The sequence below is a fragment of the Dama dama genome, chromosome 21 (genome assembly GCF_033118175.1).
Source record: "Dama dama isolate Ldn47 chromosome 21, ASM3311817v1, whole genome shotgun sequence".
Taxonomy (NCBI): domain Eukaryota; kingdom Metazoa; phylum Chordata; class Mammalia; order Artiodactyla; family Cervidae; genus Dama; species Dama dama.
Genome location: NC_083701.1, coordinates 42,481,933 through 42,503,831, shown reverse-complemented (window position 1 = coordinate 42,503,831; position 21,899 = coordinate 42,481,933). Strand labels below are relative to the sequence as shown.

At 40.5% G+C, this 21,899-nt stretch overlaps 1 protein-coding gene across 2 annotated transcripts in view; it reads left to right on the top strand.

The window, feature by feature from the left end:
* Positions 1-21,899, top strand: part of MRPS28 (mitochondrial ribosomal protein S28) — a 90,064-nt gene that overhangs the window by 39,778 nt on the left and 28,387 nt on the right. Inside the window, exon 3 of one of the 2 annotated variants that reach the window (XM_061123547.1) lies at positions 15,599-16,124. The exons of the other annotated variant lie outside the window; for it this stretch is intronic. Coding sequence (XP_060979530.1) covers positions 15,599-15,650 — 52 coding nt within the window. The 3' untranslated portion in view covers positions 15,651-16,124. Of the gene's footprint in view, positions 1-15,598; positions 16,125-21,899 lie in introns of those variants that run through there. 2 annotated transcript variants of the gene reach the window in all.

The window sequence follows — 21,899 nt, the reverse complement described above, 5'->3', positions numbered from 1 at the left end:
AATTCACATATAACTTACCCTCTTTGTTTTGTTGTTGTTGTTTTATACCACACCTAAGAAAGGTAATTCTTAAATTGATTGACTTAATATAAAAGTCTAGCTCATAATCTCAGCTATAGGAGTAACTTTTAAACAAGAAGCTAATATTTAATGATCAGTTGCTATGATCCAGGCAAATGCTTTACATGTATCAACTCATTAACCCTTAAAACATTATAGTTGGCATACAGTATCATTCCTGTTTTATAGGGTCGGCCGCTGAGAGCACAGAGAAGTTGAATAACTTGTCCAAGGCCAAGTGTCACCCACTCACAGGGCTTGAATTCAAGCATTTGGAGTCTGATTACAAAGCCTATACTCTTAACCACCTCTAGATTGCCTCTTAAACTCTATAATCAGGAGTGGATAAATGCCAGAGGCAGTCAAGGAAGGCTTCACAGAGGAGGTCGGTCATATTTGAATTGATTCCTAAAGAATGAGTAGATAATATAAACAGTATGTGTCGAATTATGTGAATTGAGACCAAGCAGAATGTTTAGTATAGGCATCAAAATCTCAAGATATTTATTAATAGTAAAGGCTCCAGGGAAAAGGAACTTAGCAATTCTGTCAGAAGACTCTAATCAAATGTAGAGAAACCTATATGTTTCTCTACATGTTGAATGTACGTTCAACATGTCCTGTCGGCTATTTGGAGCAGTGCTTCTGCCACACTTCTCTCTGCTGTAGCCGCTTTTGCTACTTCAGGAAATCTACCCTCCACCTCTTTGCTTGAAGCCCAGTTGGTTTCCCATCCCCCTACACAAGGCCTCAGTCAGTGCCCTCAACCTTGGTTATCCAACATGACACCTATCTACCAGGTACAGTGCTAAGTTAGTTGAGTCATGTCCGACTCTTTGTGACCCTATGGACTGTAGCCCGCCAGGCTCCTCTATCCATGGGATTCTCCAGGCAAGAATACTGGAATGGGTTGCCATTTCCTTCTCCAGGGAATCTTCCCAACCCAGAGACTGAACCCCCATTTCTTACGTCTCCTTCATTGGCAGGCGGGTTCTTTACCTCTAGCCCCACCTGTACAGGGCGATAGGAAATTCCATCAGAAAGCATATTGCTCATGCACAACCCTTGTTTCTTGCTTATGCTGAGAGCCTTTTGCAGTTTCCATCACTGTTTACCGACAGCACCGTTAGTGACACCTGACCACTCAAACAGTGGTCTGTGGGCAGCCATGCTGAAGCCATGTGGGCTCTTCCACGTGATTAGACCAGAGTAGGCACCAACCCCAAGCTGGAATCAAACCAAAGTTCTATCCCCTGGATTTTGGAATTGTGAACAAGGAAATGGTGATCAGTCTCTTCACGTATCTTGGCGTTTAACATACAGTCTAAGGCTTTGAGTAACCATATTGTATGCCATGCAGACTAAAGAACAGAGCTGGTTCAAAGAAGAAGGAATTACATAGTCATGTGGCAAGAAGAGAGGTGAGATGCATTAGAGAAAGTTCGCTGCCTGAGTCTCTCATGGCTCCTCATAGATTCTGGACCCTGCCCTTTTTGAGGGTCTTCCCTGGTGGTGCAGTGGTAAAGAACCTACCTGCCAATGCAAGAGATGCAAGAGAAGTCTGCTCCAGGGTTCCTGAAGGCACCATATATCCTTATAATGAATTCATTTTTTCTCTCTCTTCTTAAGCTGAAAGTGAAGTGAAAGTGTTAGTTGCTTCATTGTGTTAGACTCTTTTCAACCCCGTATACTGTTGCCCACCAGGCTCCTCTGTCCATGGAATCCTCTGGGCAAGAATACTGGAGTGGTTAGCCGTTCCCTTCTCCAGGGGATCTTCCCAACTTAGGGATCAAATCCAGGTCTTTGCATTGCAGGCAGATTCTTTACCATCTGAGCCACCCAGGAAGTACACTTAAGCTAGTTTAGGTTAATTTCCGTTTTGGAGAGCTTAGAGTCAGTATCTGTACATCAAACCCTTCTTTTTCTCGTCTCTTTCTTGGTTTTTTAAAGATATGCGACCGGGATGTGCTGTCAAGCACACTAGGCTGCCATTTTTGAAAAGTATTTGGCTTTCAGACCACATCCTTGGATTCAGTGATTCAAAGTACAGGTCAGGCCTTCATATTTTCAGTCCAGCTTAGGCATTTGAATTGAACATTACCGCAATTAGCCATTTTAAGTGGGAAACACAGTGGTATGGGTTCCAACACAAGTTTTTAAATCCAAGTACATATCCAGTATATCTCTGAACACTTAATTCAGGGTTCTGGTTTTTACTGTTCTTTTCCTAACTTTTTTCAAATGATTCTTGCCAAGTTTTATAGCCAGTTTTTTAATATAGAGAAAAATAGAACTTATTCAGTATCTTAGTCTCTTTGGGCTGCTGTAAAAAAAAATACCTTACATGAGGTGGCTTAAACAGCAAGTGTTTCCTTCTCATGGCCCCAGAGACTGGGAAGTCCCATCATCTAGGCACTACAGATTTGGTGTTTGGTGAGGGTCTACTTCCTGGTTCATAGCAGCTATCTTCACGCTGTGTTCTCAGTTGGTGGAAGTTGCAAGGGGTCTCTTTCAGAGGGTCATTAACCACTCTACCCATATGGGCTCTACCCTTGTGACCTAATCACCTCCCAAAGTCCCCAACTCCAAATAATACCCATCACCTTGGGCATTAGGATTTAACATATGAATTTTAGGGGGACATAAACATTATTTCTGTGGTGTTCAGGGATCAAGGGTGCCTTAAATGCATGTATGCAACTGCTCAAAAGTTTTTTAAAAGGATATTTACATAAGAATCAAAGAATCATAACTATATACCTTCAAGATGAAAAGTTGTAAGATGCCAAACTAACTCAAACAGATAATACTTTGGGCTAACCTAATCAAGGAAGCTTCCTGATAAATATAAAGTAAAATAGAACACAGGGCTTCCCAGGTGGCTCAGTGGGTAAAGAATCCACTTGCCAATGCAGGAGACGCAGGAGATGCAAATCGATTCCTGGGCCCGGAAGATCCACTGGAGGAGGAAATGGCTACCCACTGTAGTATTCTTGCCTGAAGAATCCCATGGACAGAGGAGCCTGGCGGGCTACAGTCCGTGGAGTTGCAAAGATTCAGACACAACTGAGCACACATGCAAACAGAACATTGTTTATTTTAATGAAAAAATATTGATTACATTTTATACTTAGCATAAATGATTATACTGTGATAATCAAGTATTCTTTTTATGAATTATAAAAAACTAAAGCCAAACAAACTGCAGGCTGTTCAGTAAAATAGTTTATAAGAATTAAACTGCTTTATTGTCATATAGTCCGTTTGAACAACTTGGCTAATTTATGTATTTTCATGTTATTTTCAAAGTTCCATTATTTCTTCTTTAACTTATGAATTGTACAGAAGTATATTCCAAATTTCCAAACCATAATATTTTTATTATTAATTTCTAGCATAATTGTATTGTGGCCAGAGAAAATATTACCAGATTTTTTATATTTGTTAAAATTTCCTTTTTAAAAGTCAATTTTTTGAATCAATTTTTTTAACTGTTCCATTTTTAAAAGAATTTTTATGGTGGATTTGCCTTTTCTGCCAGGAATCCTTTAAATTTTTACTGTATTTAACTTGAGACTTTTTACCTCTTTTATACAAATTTAGAATTTCCTATTCTCTAGGTAACTATCCCCTTTTTTCCCATTGTGTAGTGACTCTTTGTGTCTATAAAAATGTTAAAAGAAGCTCAAGTTTTCAAAACCCAGCTTCAGTGCTCTGTTTATTCTTTGAGTTCTGGCTCTCTTTTCTTTTTCTACCTTTCTATAATCAATTGTAAACTGCTGACTCTGACACAATTAAAGAAAACTCTTTTGCAAGGTATTTTAACCACTGTGTTTATTTCTTTTTAGCAGGAGCTTTGGTCAGTTTACTTATCCTAACATACTGCTGGTTATGGAAGTCTGTTATCTTTGTTTTTAATTTCATTGTAATAAAGGTCACTCATGAATATTTGTCTATGTTTATATAAGTCTAGATTTTGAAGAATAAATCAGAGCCATACAGAGTGAATTTTTAAATAAGGGCAAAATTGTACTTAAACTTCTGACATGTTCTTGCTTGGTATTGATGTTTCATTGACCAATACCATGAGAGATTCAGGGGTGGGGAGGCATTCTGAAAGTTATTGAAATTGGGTACATTTTTTTTCTTTTTGTAATCATTTATATGCTTAAAGCATCTATCCTCAAGGCAGTTTCTTTTCATTAATTAACTTCATTGCAGTCTCAGAATCATTGCAGATATAATTAACATGTAAGATTAAATTCATAAGCAGGAAACTAATTAGAGTTGTGTGGTGATGAAAGCAATTAAGCAAAGCATTTTACTTTTCGACTCCTGCTAGACTCGTAGTCAGCAGCTACCTGTTCCTCAAAAAGGGTGAAAGAATATACCTTAAACATTTTAATTCATAGTATGTTATCATTTATGAGACTGCTGTGGGTATCTGGTTTGATTCTGTGCCAGAACCTTCCATGAAAGGACTTCTTTGGTTTGTTAAGTGTAAGAGTAAGGATAGTTACTACTTAGCAAGTTGTTACAGATGCTTTCATAGGAATATTAATGAAACAGTACAATGTAGTGTTGATGAGCACAAGATGGAATGTTATTGCCTGGATTTACTTATTTAATAGTGTAATCTTAAGCAAGTTACTTAATGCTTTGCCCTTTAATTTCTTCACTGTAAAAATATTATACCTTGGATAAGTCTCTTAGAAGAGTATTTAGACAATAGAGTAACTAGTGCTTCTGTAAAATCGCTATTGTTTTCCCCCTTAGAAATAATTATTAGGCTTTACATTGATGTAGATTTGAGAAAAATTCAAATTATACACATTTTTTGAAAAAGTTTGAATATTAATAAGCTTATGTGTCTTATTTATAACTTATGTCACATGCATACCATTCACATGGAGAAGGAAATGGCAACCCTCTCTAATATTGTTGCCTGGAGAATCCCATGGACAAAGGAGCCTGGTGAACTACAGTCCATGGGGTCAGAAAGAATCGAACACGACTGAAGTGACTTAGCAGCAGCAGCATAGTGTTAGTTAATAAAGCTTGAATTTCTTTACTGGGAACCACTAAAAACAGCCTCTGAGTACATGAAATACCCTCCTAGACTCAAGGGACAGTGATCTTAATTATCTGGCAAGAATTTTCTGTAGAGTCCTGCAAAGGCAGTTCTCTCTGCAGGAGCAGTGATGGAGTTTGTGATGTTAGTGCTAGTTAGAGAATTAGAGTAGTGATTCTGATAGCAATAGGGACTAGCACTGAGTATAGGCAATATTTACCAAGTATTTACACGATACCAGGTCCTCTTCTAGGTGCTTTATGTATATTTTATCTTCACAGCAACCAATGAAGTTGTTGTTGTTCAGTCAGCCAGTCGTGTCCAGCTCTTTGCAACCCCATGGACTGCAGCACAACAGGCCTCCCTGTCCCTTACTATCTCCTGGAGTTTGCCCAGGTTCATGTCCATTGCATCAGTGGTCCAAGTATGTACTATTAATTAATATCTCCATAATTGTTTTTTTGGATAAAGAAATAGAGGGACATCCCATTTTACAGATGCAGGAATTAAGAATTGGAGGGGTTATACAAAATCACACAGCTAGTATGATTTGAATTTGAACACAGTCCAGTTTCAAAACATGTACATAAATGGAAATACATTTCTGCCAAAATGGTTTTGGCTGAAGGCAATGACATTTCATTCATCACTGGCACCTGTCCCTCACTTTATCTAGGTTTCTTGGCCAGTATCAAGCAAACTAGTCTTAAGCCTATGGTACTATCTGTTCATAGTCGCCACTGAATTGTCTTAGAAGTCTGCTTTATCCCTGGGTTGGGTTATTTACGTTAAACTCCCTGGTAGCAGATGATAAGGCGTCTGCCTGCAATGCAGGAGACCCAGGTTCGATCCCTGGGTCAGGAAGATCCCCTGGAGAAGGAAATGGCAACCCACTCCAGTATTCTTGGCTGGAAAATCCCATTGAGGATCCTGGTAGGCTACAGTCCATGGAGTCGCAAAGAGTGGGACACGACTGAGTGACTTCACTTTCACTTTCCTGTTAACTTGGGAAGTAGGCATAAAGAGAGATGTGTATATACCTGGGACAGTATGCTGTTAATGTAAGTGAAGAAATACCTCTGCCAGCTTTACTGATGCCTCAGACCCCCTGCCTGGATTTTGACTCCTCACCTGCTCTCCACCTCTTTTCCTGTGGTCTCTAGTGACTCCTGGCCTGCATTACTTTAGTTCCCTACTGTGAGCTGGCCCCAATTTCTCTCTGCACCTAACATAAGCTTTTAAAAAAGAAGTATAAGAAATGTGACAGAAGACGAAATGCCAAAAGGCCAGTAATTCAATCAATACATGTATTAGTATCAAACCAATGGTGACTTTTCTAGGCACTCTAAATAATGCCCTCTTTGTATTTTAACTCAGAAATCACGTTAGTCCTGTAAGCTGGGGTAGGAGGAGTTTTATCGAGTGACTTCCCAGTTCTCACTTGACCTGTTCTGTGCCTGGCCACTGGGAAGAGTGTGGTCCGTTCTCCCGCCTCCACTTCCTCGGCCCTTTAGCCCCCACTGAGCCGTGAACAGCGGCTGAGGACAAAAGCCGTATACACTGTACAAACGGAGCCACAGAGCAGAGTGCGCTGAGTCATTCTTCGCTCCGTGTGAGAACTGAGGGGGACTCTGTTCATTCCCTTTGTGCTGGTGTCTGTCAGCAGCGCTGTCTGAGGCGAGGCCCATTGTGCCGGCCAGTGTTTCTTATTGACCTAAGTCTGTGCCTGCTATGTTCCCAGGGTCGAAGTTGCGAGTGAGAGAATGTTTGAAAAGGGGTAATCATAGGCTAAATGCGTTTGCCTGCATTGTCATCTGACCTATTAAATCTAAACTGTGGTCTCCGTTAATGCAAACAGGTAATTATATAGTCACAGCTGCAGCTATTGACATCTGGTTACCACCCCCATAGGAAAAGAAAAATGTGTGTTTTTTGTCTGTCTCTCGGTTTCTTATATGCTGGACATTAATGATTTTTAACTGAAAATAGATAATGGATTAGGGAGACCAAAAGAGCCGCAAGGTGGATACTTTAAAATAGCCTCTGCCACAGCTGTTGGCACATACACTTCCCTTTGATGACACAGTGTGTTCCCAGGACTCAAGATGGAGAAAGCCTGGCTCAGTTTTAGTCTCTCAGGTGTGTGAGGTAAAGATAATTTTTATGTTTCCATCCCATGTAAGCCCATCGTACTAAGTCACTTTGAAAGATCTACCTCTCATAGCTTTGTCTCGCTTGCTTGCCTACTGGCTTTATCCATTGTGTTTTATTGCCCTGATCCCCCAGTTTCGGATCATATATGCAAGAGGTCCGTGTTCCCCAGTCATAAGAAGTCCGCCAGAGTGAATTGAGCCTTTATGGCTATTAACTATGTTAATAAATTCTGTCCTTTCTAGTTTCTTTCAGTATTCTAAGGAGCCAAAGTTATGAATAAGTCAGCCCTGATACCTTACATCTTCGATGTCCTTTGGAGACAAAATATGTTTATATTAGCAGAAGAAAAAAACTTTTAGAAATATGTTCCCACCAACCATGAAAATCCATTTACTACGAGAGCACACTGTACCTCCATAATTCATTATTGAACAATGTTTATTTAAAGCCTGGTAGGTGATCGACTCTGGAGTAGGTATTGGGTTACCATTTAAAAATAAAAATCTGCCATCTTAGTTTTTCTGATTCACATGATCACTACTAGCAAGCATTATGAAGTCTATCAGGATGGAACTGAGGCAGAAGACAGAGTAAAACAGTTTTAAGACCTTGCAGCTTCAAAGTTTTTCTAATGTTTTGACACTTCCCATCTCCTAAATGTTTAGCTCTATATAGTATGTGTCTGGAGAAGGCAATGGCACCCCACTCCAGTACTCTTGCCTGGAAAATCCCATGGACAGAGGAGCCTGGTAGGCTGTAGTCCATGGGGTGGCTAAGAGTCGGAAACAACTGAGCAACTTCACTTTCACTTTTCATTTTCAAGCATTGGAGAAGGAAATGGCAACCCACTCCAGTATTCTTGCCTGGAGAATCCCAGGGACGGGGGAGCCTGCTGGGCTGCCATCTATGGGGTCGCACAGAGTCGGACATGACTGAAGCGACTTAGCAGCAGCAGTATGTGTCTAAGTGGATAGTTATCATCCCACTGGGCCCTTGAGGAGAGAACACCCCGGATGCCTGAGCGCTTGGATGGTGCTGCCTTTTGAGCCAGAGTTCTGTGGACCCGGCTTAGCCCATGCCTTCTTGCTGTGCGCTGTTCCGAGAGTGCTAGGGCTGGGTGCGCTGCCTTTGAGACTGTGAGGTTATTCAGGGAGACTGTTATTATGCAGGGATGACAGATCATCACAACCTCCTGTATCCTAGGTGCTGGAGCTATAATGATGAATAATATAAAACTCTTAACCATCAGGGAACTCAGATTAAATGGCTTTTATTAAAAAAATCATCCTCAATATAAGCACAATTTTTTTAAAGGCATAATGATTAAATTTAATAGAATAAGTAATAATAAATTGAGTGTTGAATATATTCTGCCTTTGAAAACATTGGCCAAAAATGAAGAAATAATCTTTTCACTTTAAAAATTACATTTCTTGTTGGGACTTACCTGGTGGTTCAGTGGTGAAGGCTCCCTTCTTCCGATGCAGGAGGCTCAGGTTTGATCCCTGGTCCGGGAACTAAGATCCCACATTCTGCATGGCATGGCCAAAAAAAATTTTTTTTAATAAATAAAAATTTAAACGTTATATTTCCTGTTAATGTTCCTAAGTAATGTTGGTACATTCTGCATGGAACAACCACTATGTGAAATTAAGATATTTGCTAAAATGCATGCTGGTCACTGTCTTAACTCTTAGAAATGAAAACTATTTCCAAATTCTTATAATGAATTTTTTTTTACAAATAATATTTTAAAAATTTTATATAGTTTCATGTATAGAATTATTTTGACAGATATAAGTATAATCACTTCAAAAGGCTTTACATATTTGTAAGAAATAAGAAACCATATGCCATCTTGCAGAAGCCTCGATTTGGAAAGAACGTGGCTCTCAGCCAGCAATTAATTAAACCACTCTTTTGTTTTGACCATGTTGTGGTGTATATAGGTGTGAAATTTTCTGTCTTAAGCAAATAGGAATATTCCTGTGTATCCATCATAGTTATTAGGAAAAGCAGTTAACTTCTGGTGTTATTCTCCTACAAAGTAATGGAAATTTTAAGTACAAGTATTTGAAGCCCAAGAAGAATGGGGAAAATTTGGGGGATAAAGTGAAAATATGAATTTGGCCCCGGATAGCTGACAAGTGACTCCTGTCACTTTGGTTCCTTTAAAATTTCCTCATTGTTATCAGGAAGATGGAAGCTGAGCATCTGTAGAGTCTGTTGCTAGAGAATACAGAATGAGAAAAGATCACTTAATTATTTGGTGTGTGTAGTGGGATACCCTGTTGTCAAAAAAAGAGAATAATTACCCTGACCAAACAATTTCCTGAATTTCTCCTGAATCCAATTCAGATATCCTTAAATTATCTTCAAATACAGATCTTCTCTGGTATAAGATTGTAGGGGCTCAGTTAGGCTACTCAGGCTTCCTCTCCTCACATGACTTCACTTGCTTCTCATTAGAGCAGAATTAACTTTTTAGTCAGGATATAGTAGTTAAACAGAGTTATGGGCTTGGGTCTAAAGATCGCAATCAGGGAAGGCTGGCCTCAACAGAGAGCTTCCTTTCACCCATTTTGACCATTGTCACCGCTTCCCCTCATTCATCCTCATTGCTGTTGATCTTAGCGAGAGACCCAGAGACACCATTGCCCTGCTTACAAATAAGGTTTTATGTTTGATCTTTTCATTTTGTAAAAGATAAAGCACCTCAGTCTTAAAAGGGTGCTTTCTCTTTTTAATGAACAGCAGAAACTCTGGGAATTTCAAAAGCGCTATAATGTTTTGTTCGTATGATAAAAAGGACTCACAGCATAGAGGGTGATCCAAATACTTGTTTTCTTTCTCTTAATGGAAAATTAGTTCCCTAAGGTTAAACATGATTAAACTGTAGAAGTCTTCTGTATTTTATTCCAGACCCTAACAAATAAAACCAAACTCCACATGTATTTTGGAGTGGCTTTCTGAGCCCTGGCCTTAGCAGTTGAGTTTCTCCTTTAAAGTAAGTACTGGTAGCAATTACCAGTACCCTGGGTGCCTACACGCACCATCCACACACCCTGAGGTACACTGTTAATAGTCTGGTGCTTATCTTTATCTTTGGGAAGAGGGAAAACATATCAAAGTGCTTTGCAAATAATTGTAGGTGGGTGCAATACAGAGAGGATTAACCATCTAGCATTTTCAGTGGCTTAATTAAGCTCTGGCGAAGAGCCAGGAGAATGGGACAGCCGCGGAAACCAGTGGGTTTCAGCATCTTGACAAGGTCTGGAGCACTCAGCAACAGTCTGTGCTTGTGCCTACCTGTTGTGGGAAAGAGAGGCCGTCCAGACGAGGGACAGAGCACCGGACATTTTCCCATCCAGCTTTCCTGTTGTAATTTGTCTCTTTGAAAGAGAGCAGGGGTACCTGTGATCCAGACAGTAGTGGTTCACTTCATGCCATGCAGGGAGGGGCTGGTTTAAACCCCCGAGGAAAGCCCGTCTTCTCTCTGAGGCTGCACCGTATGGAAAGAGGTCCTCCCTGTGGCTCAGGATGTTGTCAGGATTTGAGGTTTGGGAATGGTCCCTGGGGAGCTTTGGAAGGGTTGAGAAGTTTCAATCCACCAATGTTTATTTAGCCTCAGTGCTTTTTCAAGAAAAGAAAGTATAAGAGTTCTGTTGTCATTATTAATGGTAAAATCAACATCTATCACAAGGTTATGAGCCTTTGAAATAAGATATTAACAGTGTGAGTTTTTAAAACATATACACTGGTTTCGTGAAGTGTCCAAAACTAAAAGACTGAGGATTTTAATTAAATACTTTTACTTCTCTTTCTGGCTAAAATAAATTGATTTGCTGTTTGATGATTCATAACTCAAGTTTTTAAAGCTTCTGTAGTAAACTTCCTTTTGTACCAAGAATCCGTATAGTAAATGTATGTTTTTCTGCCAGAAAAAATTTCTGGGTGGATTTTCAGTTAGGGGAAACCACTTCACATTAGAAACCTCCTTCTGTCCCATTTATTTAGTGTCATACTGTTTAATCTTTCAGGATAAAATTCAGCTTTAAAAAACTGTGACTCCAACAAACATGTAAATTTAAAATCTTGATGATCTTAGAAAAAGCTGTGCTAACGTCATTTTACTTAGAAAGGTCACTTTTCCTATGATTATTACAAAAAGATACAACGCCTCCCTGGGAATAGCAGTTCTGTTTTTTATTTGCTTTATACTCTTTTGTGTAACAAAGATCTCAGCCTGTGACCTGCTCTTGAAGCATTATTTATATAGTGCTATTTCACCATCGTAAGAAAATTAGTATTTTGGAATTGATTTGGTCTTACAGTTAAAGTCAGATTAACAATAGACTATCATTAATTCAGTAATCTTTGCTGCAGTTAAAATAACATAATCCTATATACTCTAATGTTTGTAAGCTGACAGGTGAAAACAGAAAAGAATTTCATTTTAAAATCTATTGTGTAACTTCAGCTGTAAAAAGGCTGTTGCCATTGTCTATATCACACATTTATTTTGGTACTTAGTCGTAGATGGGCTTGTATTATTTATTTAACTCTCCAGACTAGATTGTAACCCCATATTTTTTTTAAGGCAGTGTTGTACAAAGGCTTACAGTGAGCCCTTATTAACTGCAGTTGTGTAATTTGCTTGATTCAAGTGAGTTGAGCAGATCCAAACTAGTATTGGTATACTTAGGGGTTAAATTTGAAACATTTCTTACAAGACCTAGGAAAAATTCACCCTGACCCTTTATACCAGCAGAACCCCGTGTCTGTAGTTTTGAGCATGTGTCACGTTTGTGAGTGTTTCAGCTGTGTGGACGGGGTGGGAGAGCAGGGCAGCTGCCGTTCTCTATGTCAGTTTGTGCTGATACACACCCGTCAGCGAAGCCTCTGAACTCCCATTTGCATTAAGGAGAAACCCAACAAAATCAACTTAGTGACTGTTCTTTGTGTGTGTGTGTGTGTAAATGTCTTTCATTGTTGTACCAATCAAAATTAGCAATAAAAATTATTTTTTAAATAGGCTTTGAGTTCCTCTGAATCTCAGCCTTTTCTCCTTCTCTCAGCGATCTCTTTTTATATTATGCTCTCTGGGGGAGATTTGCAAAAGTGATGATAACATGTTTCTTTCTCTTCTAGCTCTTTATTTTGCAAACATTGCAAAAGATAAAGATGTTGTAATAATACAACATGGATGAACCCCCAAAACATTATGCTACATGATAGAAACCAGTCACAGAAGACCACATTATTATATCATTTTATTTTTATGAAATGAGCAGAATAGGCAAATCCATAGAAACAGAAAGTAGATTTGTCACTGCCTGGGGCCAGGAGAGGGATAAGTGGTGAGTGGCTGCTATTAAGTGCAGGGTTTCTCTTTGGGGTGATAAAAATGTTCTTAGATTAGATTGGTGGCCATAGTGGCTCAACTCTGTGAAAATACTAAAAGTCACTGAATTGTATACTTTAAATGGGTAAATTTTATGTATGAATTCACTCAATAAAGCTGTTTTTAAAAACTGTAGTCATAGAATACTGTAGATAAAAATTAATATTCCTTGCATAATAGATAATCTCTCCCAAATTATACTACTTTAGCATAGTAAATAAAAGTTGTATGTAAACTAAACCATTAGCCTAGCTTGATTTTAATATCTTGTAATAATACCCACAATATAGAAGTTAATCAATACAGTCCTGAAAGTTGACTGTTAGTTAGACCTTGTGGCTTCTTGGACCATATTATCAGCAGAGTTAAAATACAATTCATTCAGCAAATATTTGTTGAATTTCTACTCTATTCTGGGTATAGTCTACATGTTAAAAAGATAGACATGACCAAAAGTATAGTTTCTGCCCTCCAGAGTCTCACCATTAGGAGAGTGGACAGACAAAAGCATAAGCACAACTGACATGAGTCAGTGTCATACTTGACATCCTCGAGTGGGTTTGGGGGATGCTGTATCTGCTTCAATGCATGAGGGAAGTTTCTTTGAGAACAAGAGTTTGGTCTAATTGGAGGAAAAAGACAATGGACCAGGGAGATGAAGGTTTCTAGGCAGAAAGAGTGAATGGCTCGTGACAAGGCCTAGGGATGAGGGGAAAACAAAACAAGCCCAGACAATTCAAGAACTGCAAGTGGCCCAGGTTTTGTCTTAGGTCAGAGTCCATGTGGTAGGAGCTGCCACCTGAGACCAGCAAGGCCAGAAAGGCAGTCAGGGTCCTAGTACCAAGGACCTGATAGGCTTCGCTAATTTCTCAAAAGAAGAGCTCTAAGAACTGTTCATTTCTTATTTAAGAAATATATAATCACTCAAGTGCAGAAAGGAAGTATTCAGTTCAGCCTTTCATTTTTTAGACCAAGAACCAGAGAACTTTGTTCAAACCAGGACTGACACCTAGAACTCTTTGATTCCCATTCCAACAGCTTTCATCCTTTATCACTTGCTTTTGGAAAATGAGAAGCTGAAAGGTTTTGTGGCACTCAGTAAATGCTAGCTATTCTTAATTTTCAGAAACATTTCTAATACTGTCCAGTAATAACTAAGAAATTGTGAAAAATTATCATCTTCACCTATAGAAGGTCAACTTTACTCATGTGCTTAGTTGCTCAGTCATGTCCAACTCTTTGCGATGCTATGGACTGTATCCCACCAGGCTCCTCTGCCCATGGGGATTCTCCAGGCAAGAATACTGGAGTGAGCTGCCATGCCCTCCACCAGGGGATCTTCCCAACCTAGCGATCAAACCCAGGTCTCCCGCATTGCAGACTAATTCTTCACCAGCTGAGCCACCAGGGAATCCCAAGAATACTGAAGTGGGTAGCCTGTCCCTTCTCCAGGGGATCTTCCCGACCCAGGAATCCAACCAAGTTCTCCTGCATTGCAGATGGATTCTTTACCGGCTGAGTTACTAGGGAACTTTACTCAGAGAACAAATGTTTTGACCAAAACCTTTGTTTTGAAATTTGATAAGTCATAGTTTTATAAAGTATATGACTGTTTTTGTTTTAAGCCACTGAGTTTTGGAGTGGTATCTTGCAGAGAAAAAGATAACTGGCATAGATTCTAGTACCTGAAAGTAGAATACTGATATAAAAATAACCTGAAAAGGTAGTTTTGGCTTTGGGACTAGGAAAAGGCAGTGGATTTAAGCTGTAAGAATCTTGACATGTTAGTAGGAGCCTAAAGGACTTTACGGAGACCATCAGTGAGGGCTTAGATGTTAGCAGAAGTTGAAGGAAAGGGATCTTTAATGTAAAGTGGAGGAAATTTAGCAACATAATCACAACATTGTGATTGAAGATTGAAAATGTACCTAAGGAACTAGATGATCTAGCTAAAGAACTTTCCAGACAGAGGTTAAAGGTAATCCCTTAGCTTCTTCTACCATTTGTAATAAAATGACAAGAGAGGAGACATAAACTAAAATACACGATGTTAACTATAAATCAGCCAGGTTTTGCTGGGTTCAAAAAATAAATTTATTTTTTCATTCTTAGCCTCTCCAAATAGTAGATGATTCTCAAATTAAGAAATGGCTTATGGGCCAAGGTGAAATCCAAGGGTGTTTTCAGGGAAACATGGTCTAAAGATGAAGTCAAGGATGTCACTGTAAAACCCTTTTTCAAGACCTCAGAATGATTTAATAAGGTGGTATCTTATCGACCCTTTTAAACAGACAAAAGGTTCTCTTCAAGTCTTACGGCTTTGCCTCACTTATCTTCTTTCATTAAATAGATTAAATAGAGCTTCTAATATTCTTAAGGACATTATTCTATAGCAGTTTTAAAGTAAAGGGCTATCTCAACAAGATTTCTGGTGTGTCTTTGCTTTGATCTAATGGAGTGACTTCTAGTATGACTCACAGAAAACTCACAAAATTTTGAAGAGAATTGTATTGGAGGAGTCACTGCTGGCTTTGACTAAAAGGGACGTAGACTGTCTAAAATGAAGAGGTATTTGGACTCCTGGATTTCTAAGGGGAGGTACCAGGCTAAGAAAACTACCATTCTTCTGCAAATGCAGGTTGGATTTTTTGAAAAAGGAAAGATAATTCAGAGGAACTAAGAATGCAGAAGGCAAAGAAGAGCCCTGGAGAGATATTCCCAGATAGTGAGACCAAGTCCTAATCAAGCAAGTGGCAACATTGACTGGATTTCAGAGTTGTTACAGTCTGCTGTGTGCCTCCTGTTTCCCCGCTTTTTAGAACAGAGGGTTCAGAGCAGTTACCTTACGCTTGTCCCACCACTCTTTGCGGGGTGTTTATGTATAGGGTGTGATCTTTGTTTGTTTTCAGTTTACAGGGCTTCATATCAAGAGGACTGATTTTAAAGGATCTGTTCCCATGAAACCCCGATAGGGGCATCTATCTCATCTGCACCTGAGCTTGACTTAGATGACGACACCTTGGACTTTGAACCACAGCCTGGTGCTATTTTAATAAATGAGACTTGTGGAGATCTTGGGCATGGAGTGGAAATAATCTGTGGGCAGCACTGGGCTATGGTGATTTTAAAACATATCCACAGACTCTCTGATGCTCCTCCCACCTAGAGGTGGAGTCTAGTTCCATTCCTTTTGAATACAGGCTTGCCTTACAGTATTCACTTCTCACAAATAGGAGGCAGTGGAAGTGACTGAGGAAGGGACCTGACTTCTGAGGCTAGGTCATAAGGTGATCCTACCTCACTTTCTGCTTTGGAATTTAGCCACTATGCTGTGAGGGACCCCAGACCACATGGAGAGGCCAGAGGTAGGTATCCTGGGTGACAGCCCCAGCTAAGGTCCCAGCCATATCTAATGTCACATGCCATGCCTGGAAACCATGTGGGAAACCCTGGCTCAGAACTGCTGCCTAGTTCAAGGTTGGTAGGTTGCTTGGTCAGAGTGGTTATGAGTTTTGTTGTGTTTGGCATTTGATCTTTTTTTTCTTTTTTCAATCTTTTAATTGAAGAATACCATTCATAAGGAAAAGTATACCAATCCTAAGTGTACAGCTCAATAACTTATCCCAAAGTGAACATACACACGTAACCACTACCCAGTTTAAGGAATTTGCTATGCTATGCTTAGTTGCTCAGTCGTGTCTGACTCTCTGCGACCCCACGACTGCAACCCACCAGGCTCCTCTGTCCATGGAATTCTCCAGGCAAGAATACTGGAGTGGGTTGCCATGCCCTTCTCCAGCGGATCTTCCCAACCCAGGGATTGAACCCAGGTCTCCTGTATTGCAGGCAGATTCTTTACTGTCTGAGCCACCATGGAAGCCCAGCTGAAGGAATGGGAAACCATTAATACTAGTACCTTAGGTGCCTCACATGTTCCCCCCACCCCACCCCGCCAGTCGTCACCTCCTCTCCTCTCCACAGGTCAGGCCTCTCCTGACATCTAATGCCAGAGATGAATTTGGCTGGTTTTTGCCTTTGTTTAAATGGAACCGGTGGAGGAGTAGGTGGTTTTTGTGTCTGGCTTCTTTCACTAGCCTGTTGAGATGACCATGTTCCTGCGTGTGACGTGAGTGGAGTCACTTTTGTTGCGGGACAGCAGTGTATTCATAGTAATGGAGTCAAAACCTCACTCTCCTCTGTGATAGCAGGAGAACTACGCCCACCCCGTGTGTCATGCAGTATGCAAGCACAGTGGTGGTGTATTTTTTTTAAGTCGAGAGACAGCGGCTGCAGCCTGCGGAGCGCGGACAGCTGCTGCTCGATGTCTTGCACTGTGAGAGCACCTTTCTGACAGGTTCTCAGGCTCAAGTCTGAGGTCGGAACAGGACTAGGACGGAAACCCACTCGGCACTGACAGCTGTTCCGTTGTCAGCGCACTGACTTCAGCCCCATGGCTTCCAAGGAATGTTTAATTAGTTTTCTCACCGCCAAAAGTTATCTCTAAGAAAGCTGTAATCATGTGTTTTAACTGGTTGGGTTTTTTGCAGTCAGTTATGATTTTTTCCCCCCAAATCTGATGAGATTTTTGCCCCTAAAGCTCAGAGGCTTTACCTAACACAGATTTATCATTTCTCCACTTGTGAATGTCAGCATGGTGTCTTCTTTTTATCATTGTCCATGAATAGACCGTTTGCCGTGCAGACCCAGGCAGCTCTCAGAAGATGCCTAACCATCTATTGTATCAAACAGCTGGCTCCCTGTAGCAGAGAAACTGCTCCTGGGAAAAAAAGGAACTCTGTTGAGGGTATGGGACCCTTCCTTGTGTGGAGGATCTAGATGTATGGAGTAGGAGGACAGGGATGCCTCTGCTGGGGTGCTTCCCTTGATGATGGATTTGCTATGTGGAGCTGAGATTCCAGACCATTTGGATCTTGGTACCGGAATGCTCCATAGGAAGAACATTTCTACCTCTGCCCAAAAGCTCGTGTCATTCTCTTAGCAGATAGAATACAGTGACATATCTAGTTTCAGTGGAAATATGTTCGTATTCTGTTTATGTGGTACCCAGCTTGGACTTCCCTCGTGGCTCAGACATTGTACAGAATCTGCCTGCAATTCAGGGGACCTGGGTTCGATCCTTGGGTCAGGAAGATCCCCTGGAGAAGGGAATGGCTATCCACTCCAGTATTCTTGCCTGGAGAATTCCATGGACAGAGGAATCTGGTGGGCTATAGTCCATGGGGTCACAAAGAGTCAGACATGACTGAGTGGCTAACACTTTCACTCTTCACTGATGATGAGCTTGATTTTGGAAGGCCAAGATAGGAAGAGAAAGAAAATAGATTTAATAGAAAGTTAGCTTCTTTCTAATATACCATGTTAAATCCATCATGATGATTCACCTGAATCTATAGGAATATAATTTTTTTCTATCTAGCTAGCTATGATCTAGAAACCATGAGAATATTCTCACAGGTTTTGAAAGGGCATGTTTTTGAATGGTTTAGTTTAAAATATGAGCAGTGTAATACATAGAATTCACTTGGACGAATAGGCAGTTATTTTTCACGGTTGGTAAAATAGGTTCTATGAGGTCTGTATTGCTATCAAAGCTGTAGTATCTTATATATCAAAATGTCTTCAGCACTTAGAATGCTTCAGTTGCAATTAACAGAAAGTGCCACTCTGTCTTAAACAATAGGGAAATGTATTAACTAACATCACAAGGAATCCAGAGGTAGGACAGTTGTAATTTAGTTGTGGTAAGTGCCCTGGGTCCTCCCCTTTGTCATTCTGTAGTCTAACTAGCTCTCCCCTCCATATAGGTTTGTACTCAGGCTGGTCTCTTTTTGATTATAAAATAGTGGTGACAGTACAAGTATCACATCCAGAATTGGCAGATTACACATGCAAAAAGGGAGTATCTCTTATGTCTCTTTTAAGAGTAAGAAAATGTTCCCAAAGGTTCCCCTGCAAATATTCCTCCTTCTGTTATTGGCTGGAATTTCAACATATGCCAAGATACGAAGCAGAATTGGTGGAAGAGACCACCATGACTGATTCAGACTTGTCAGGATCTGCTCAGGCTGGCTGCAAAATTTGCGAGATTTCAGTACAGACTGAAAGTGTGATGCCCAAATCAGGAGCAGGGAAATTAATCTTCCCTTCCCGTGGTCCCACAACCCTAATTCACCTTGGGGGGCAACCCCAAAGGATTGCCACCTGTATGCCATGGTGCCCAGGGGAACCTGGATTGTGGATGAGTGAGGGGCTCCTGGACTTGTGCCCAGGCCCCCTCCACCCCCGTGGGTGGAGGGTGACAGTGGAGTGTGGGCTTTTCCTCACTGATCGTGGCCTGGAGGAGGGGAGCTGAGACCCTGCCCTAGGAAGGCAAGGCTACACGCAAGGCAAGGCTTGAAGCCTTGAGTGCATGCACCATTGTTTCATCGTATTTCACTTAAAAATACAAATGCAAAGGTCAATTTATTAAAATTTTCAAGTCAAGGACCGTAAAGCATTACCCCAAACACAGGGCCTCTCTGTGCATGAGGCCCTGAGTGGCACACGCCAAGAGGTCTCCGTGGGGTGGCCCACTCTCCACCAACTCATAATGATCAGAATAGAAAGGCTTCCCAAGTGGCACTAGTATCAAAGAATCCGCTTGGCCGGTGCAGGAGATGCCAGAGGTATGGGTTCGATCCCTGGGTCAGAAAGATCCCCTGAAGTAGGAAATGCAACCCTCTCTAGTATTCTTGCCTGAAAAATTCCACAGACACAGAATCTTGGCGAGTTATAGTCCGTGGGGGTCACGAAGAGTTGGACAGGAGTGAGAGACTGAGTGTGCATGCACATAGACTACCAAAACTAGACCAGAGTGTCCCAAGAAAAGATAATTGCAGACAGTGTCTCATGAATTTGGGCGTAAAAATCCTTAAAATGCTAGCAATCCAAAAATAACTTTTTAAAGGAGTCTTGACCCAAGTGTAGTTTTTCCTCTGGGAATGTAAGCTTTGCACAATCAGTGTAATTTATCATGTTATTAGAATAATATAATCAGCCATAGAGCATTTGACAAAATTCAACACACATTCAATAGTAAACATTCAGCAAGCTAGGTATAGAAGGGAACTTCTTCAACTTAATACAGACATATGTGAAAAACCTACAGGGCTTCCCCGGTGGCTCAGTGGTAAAGAATGTACCTGCAATGCAGGAGTCGACAGAGATGTAGGTTTGATCCCTGGGTTGGGAATATCGCCTGCAGGAGGGCATGGCAACCTATTCCAGCATTCTCGCCTGGTGAATCCCATGGACAGAGGAGCCTGGCGGGCTGCAGTCCGTAGGTCCAGTCGTACACTACTGAAACGACTTAACACGCACACATGAAAAACCTACAGCTAGGATCAAACTTGCTGATATATTTTTTTTTTTACTGCAAAAGTCACTGTAAAATTTAGAAATTGTGTAAAAACAAAGAAAGAAGAAAAAGAGTCATACCACTCGCAAATGACCATTGGAAATATAACAGTGTGTTGCCGTCTAAGGATTTGTTTCCCAAGTATGATATCTTGAACAGAGAAGGACTGAATGATAATTTTAAAAGCTAGCTATGATTTTGGCAAATTGGTTCTCATCCTATTAGATTTTGAACCTCCAAGTGAATATTAAATTGGATTTCAGTTTAAAAAAAAGAAAAAGTAAGACTCTTTTGGCTAGGAGGATTGTTTGTATTTTCAGTAGTAGGAAAGAACTCATGTTCCAACATCTATTCCTTCTTTCTGTCGAGCAAACACATATTAAGAGAGCAACCCGAGAATCCACAGTGTGGTGTATCAGAGCATGACTGTTGTCACAGAATTGTCTGAGTTTTTTCTAGGTGGAGGAAAGGGTGAGATAAGCCCAGAAGAGAGGTACCAATTACTGCCATGGTCAAGGTGTGATTTAACTTTACTTAATGATTTAACTTTGGGCAGTGGTATGTGCAGGTCAGGAAGCAACAGTTAGAACTGGACATGGAACAGCAGACTTGTTCCAAAGAGGAAGAGGAGTACGTCAAGGCTGTATATTGTCACCCTGCTTATTTAACTTATATGCAGAGTACATCATGAAAACGCTGGGCTGGATGAAGCACAAGCTGGAATCAAGATTGCTGGAAGAAATATCAGTAACCTCAGATATGCAGATGACACTACCCTTATGGCAGAAAGTGAAGAGGAACTAAAGAGCCTCTTGATGAAAGTGAAAGAGGAGAGGGAAAAAGTTGGCTTAAAGCTCAACATTCAGAAAACTAAGATTATGGCATCTGGTCCCATCACTTCATGGCAAATAGATGGGAAAACAGTGGAAACAGTGGCAGATTTTATTTTTCCGGGCTCCAAAATCACTGCAGGTGGTGACTGCAGCGATGAAATTAAAAGACACTTGCTTCTTGGAAGAAAAGCTATGACCAAGCTAGACAGCATATTAAAAAGTAGAGACATTACTTTGCCAACAAAGGTCCATCTAATCAAGGCTATGGTTTTACCAGTAGTCATGTATGGATGTGAGAATTCGACTATAAAGAAAGCTGAGCACCAAAGAATTGATGCTTTTGAAGTGTGGTGTTGGAGAAGACTCTTGAGAGTCCCTTGGATTGCAAGGAGATCCAACCAGTCCATCCTAAAGGAGATCAATCCCAAGTGTTCATTGGAAGGACTGATGTTGAAGCTGAAACTCCAATACTTTGGCCACATGATGCGAAGAACTGATTGAAAGATTGGGAAAGATTGAAGGCAGGGAGGAGAAGGGGGCAACAGAGGATGAGATGGTTGGATGTCATCACCAACTCAAGGGACATGAGTTTGAATAAACTCCGGGAGTTGGTGATGGACAGGGAAGCCTGGAGTGCTACTGTCCATGGGGTTGCAAAGAGTTAGACATGACTGAGCAACTGAACTGGACTGAACTGATTGGAGATGTAAGGCAAGAATGGATTCATGAAATATTTAGACAGTATTAAGCCATGGAATTGATATTTAAAATTGAACATTGATGTCAAAAAGATTTTTTAGATTTCCATTTTAAGAACCTTGGATAAGCAAAATTTGGTCTTGAAATTGTGTTAGACCTTTTTGGATTGGTTCCTAACATAAGATAGATTTAATAGTTTTAGGAAGATTTCTCATTTTAAATTAGGGCTTTATAGTGTACTTTCCATCAAGGAAAGTATTT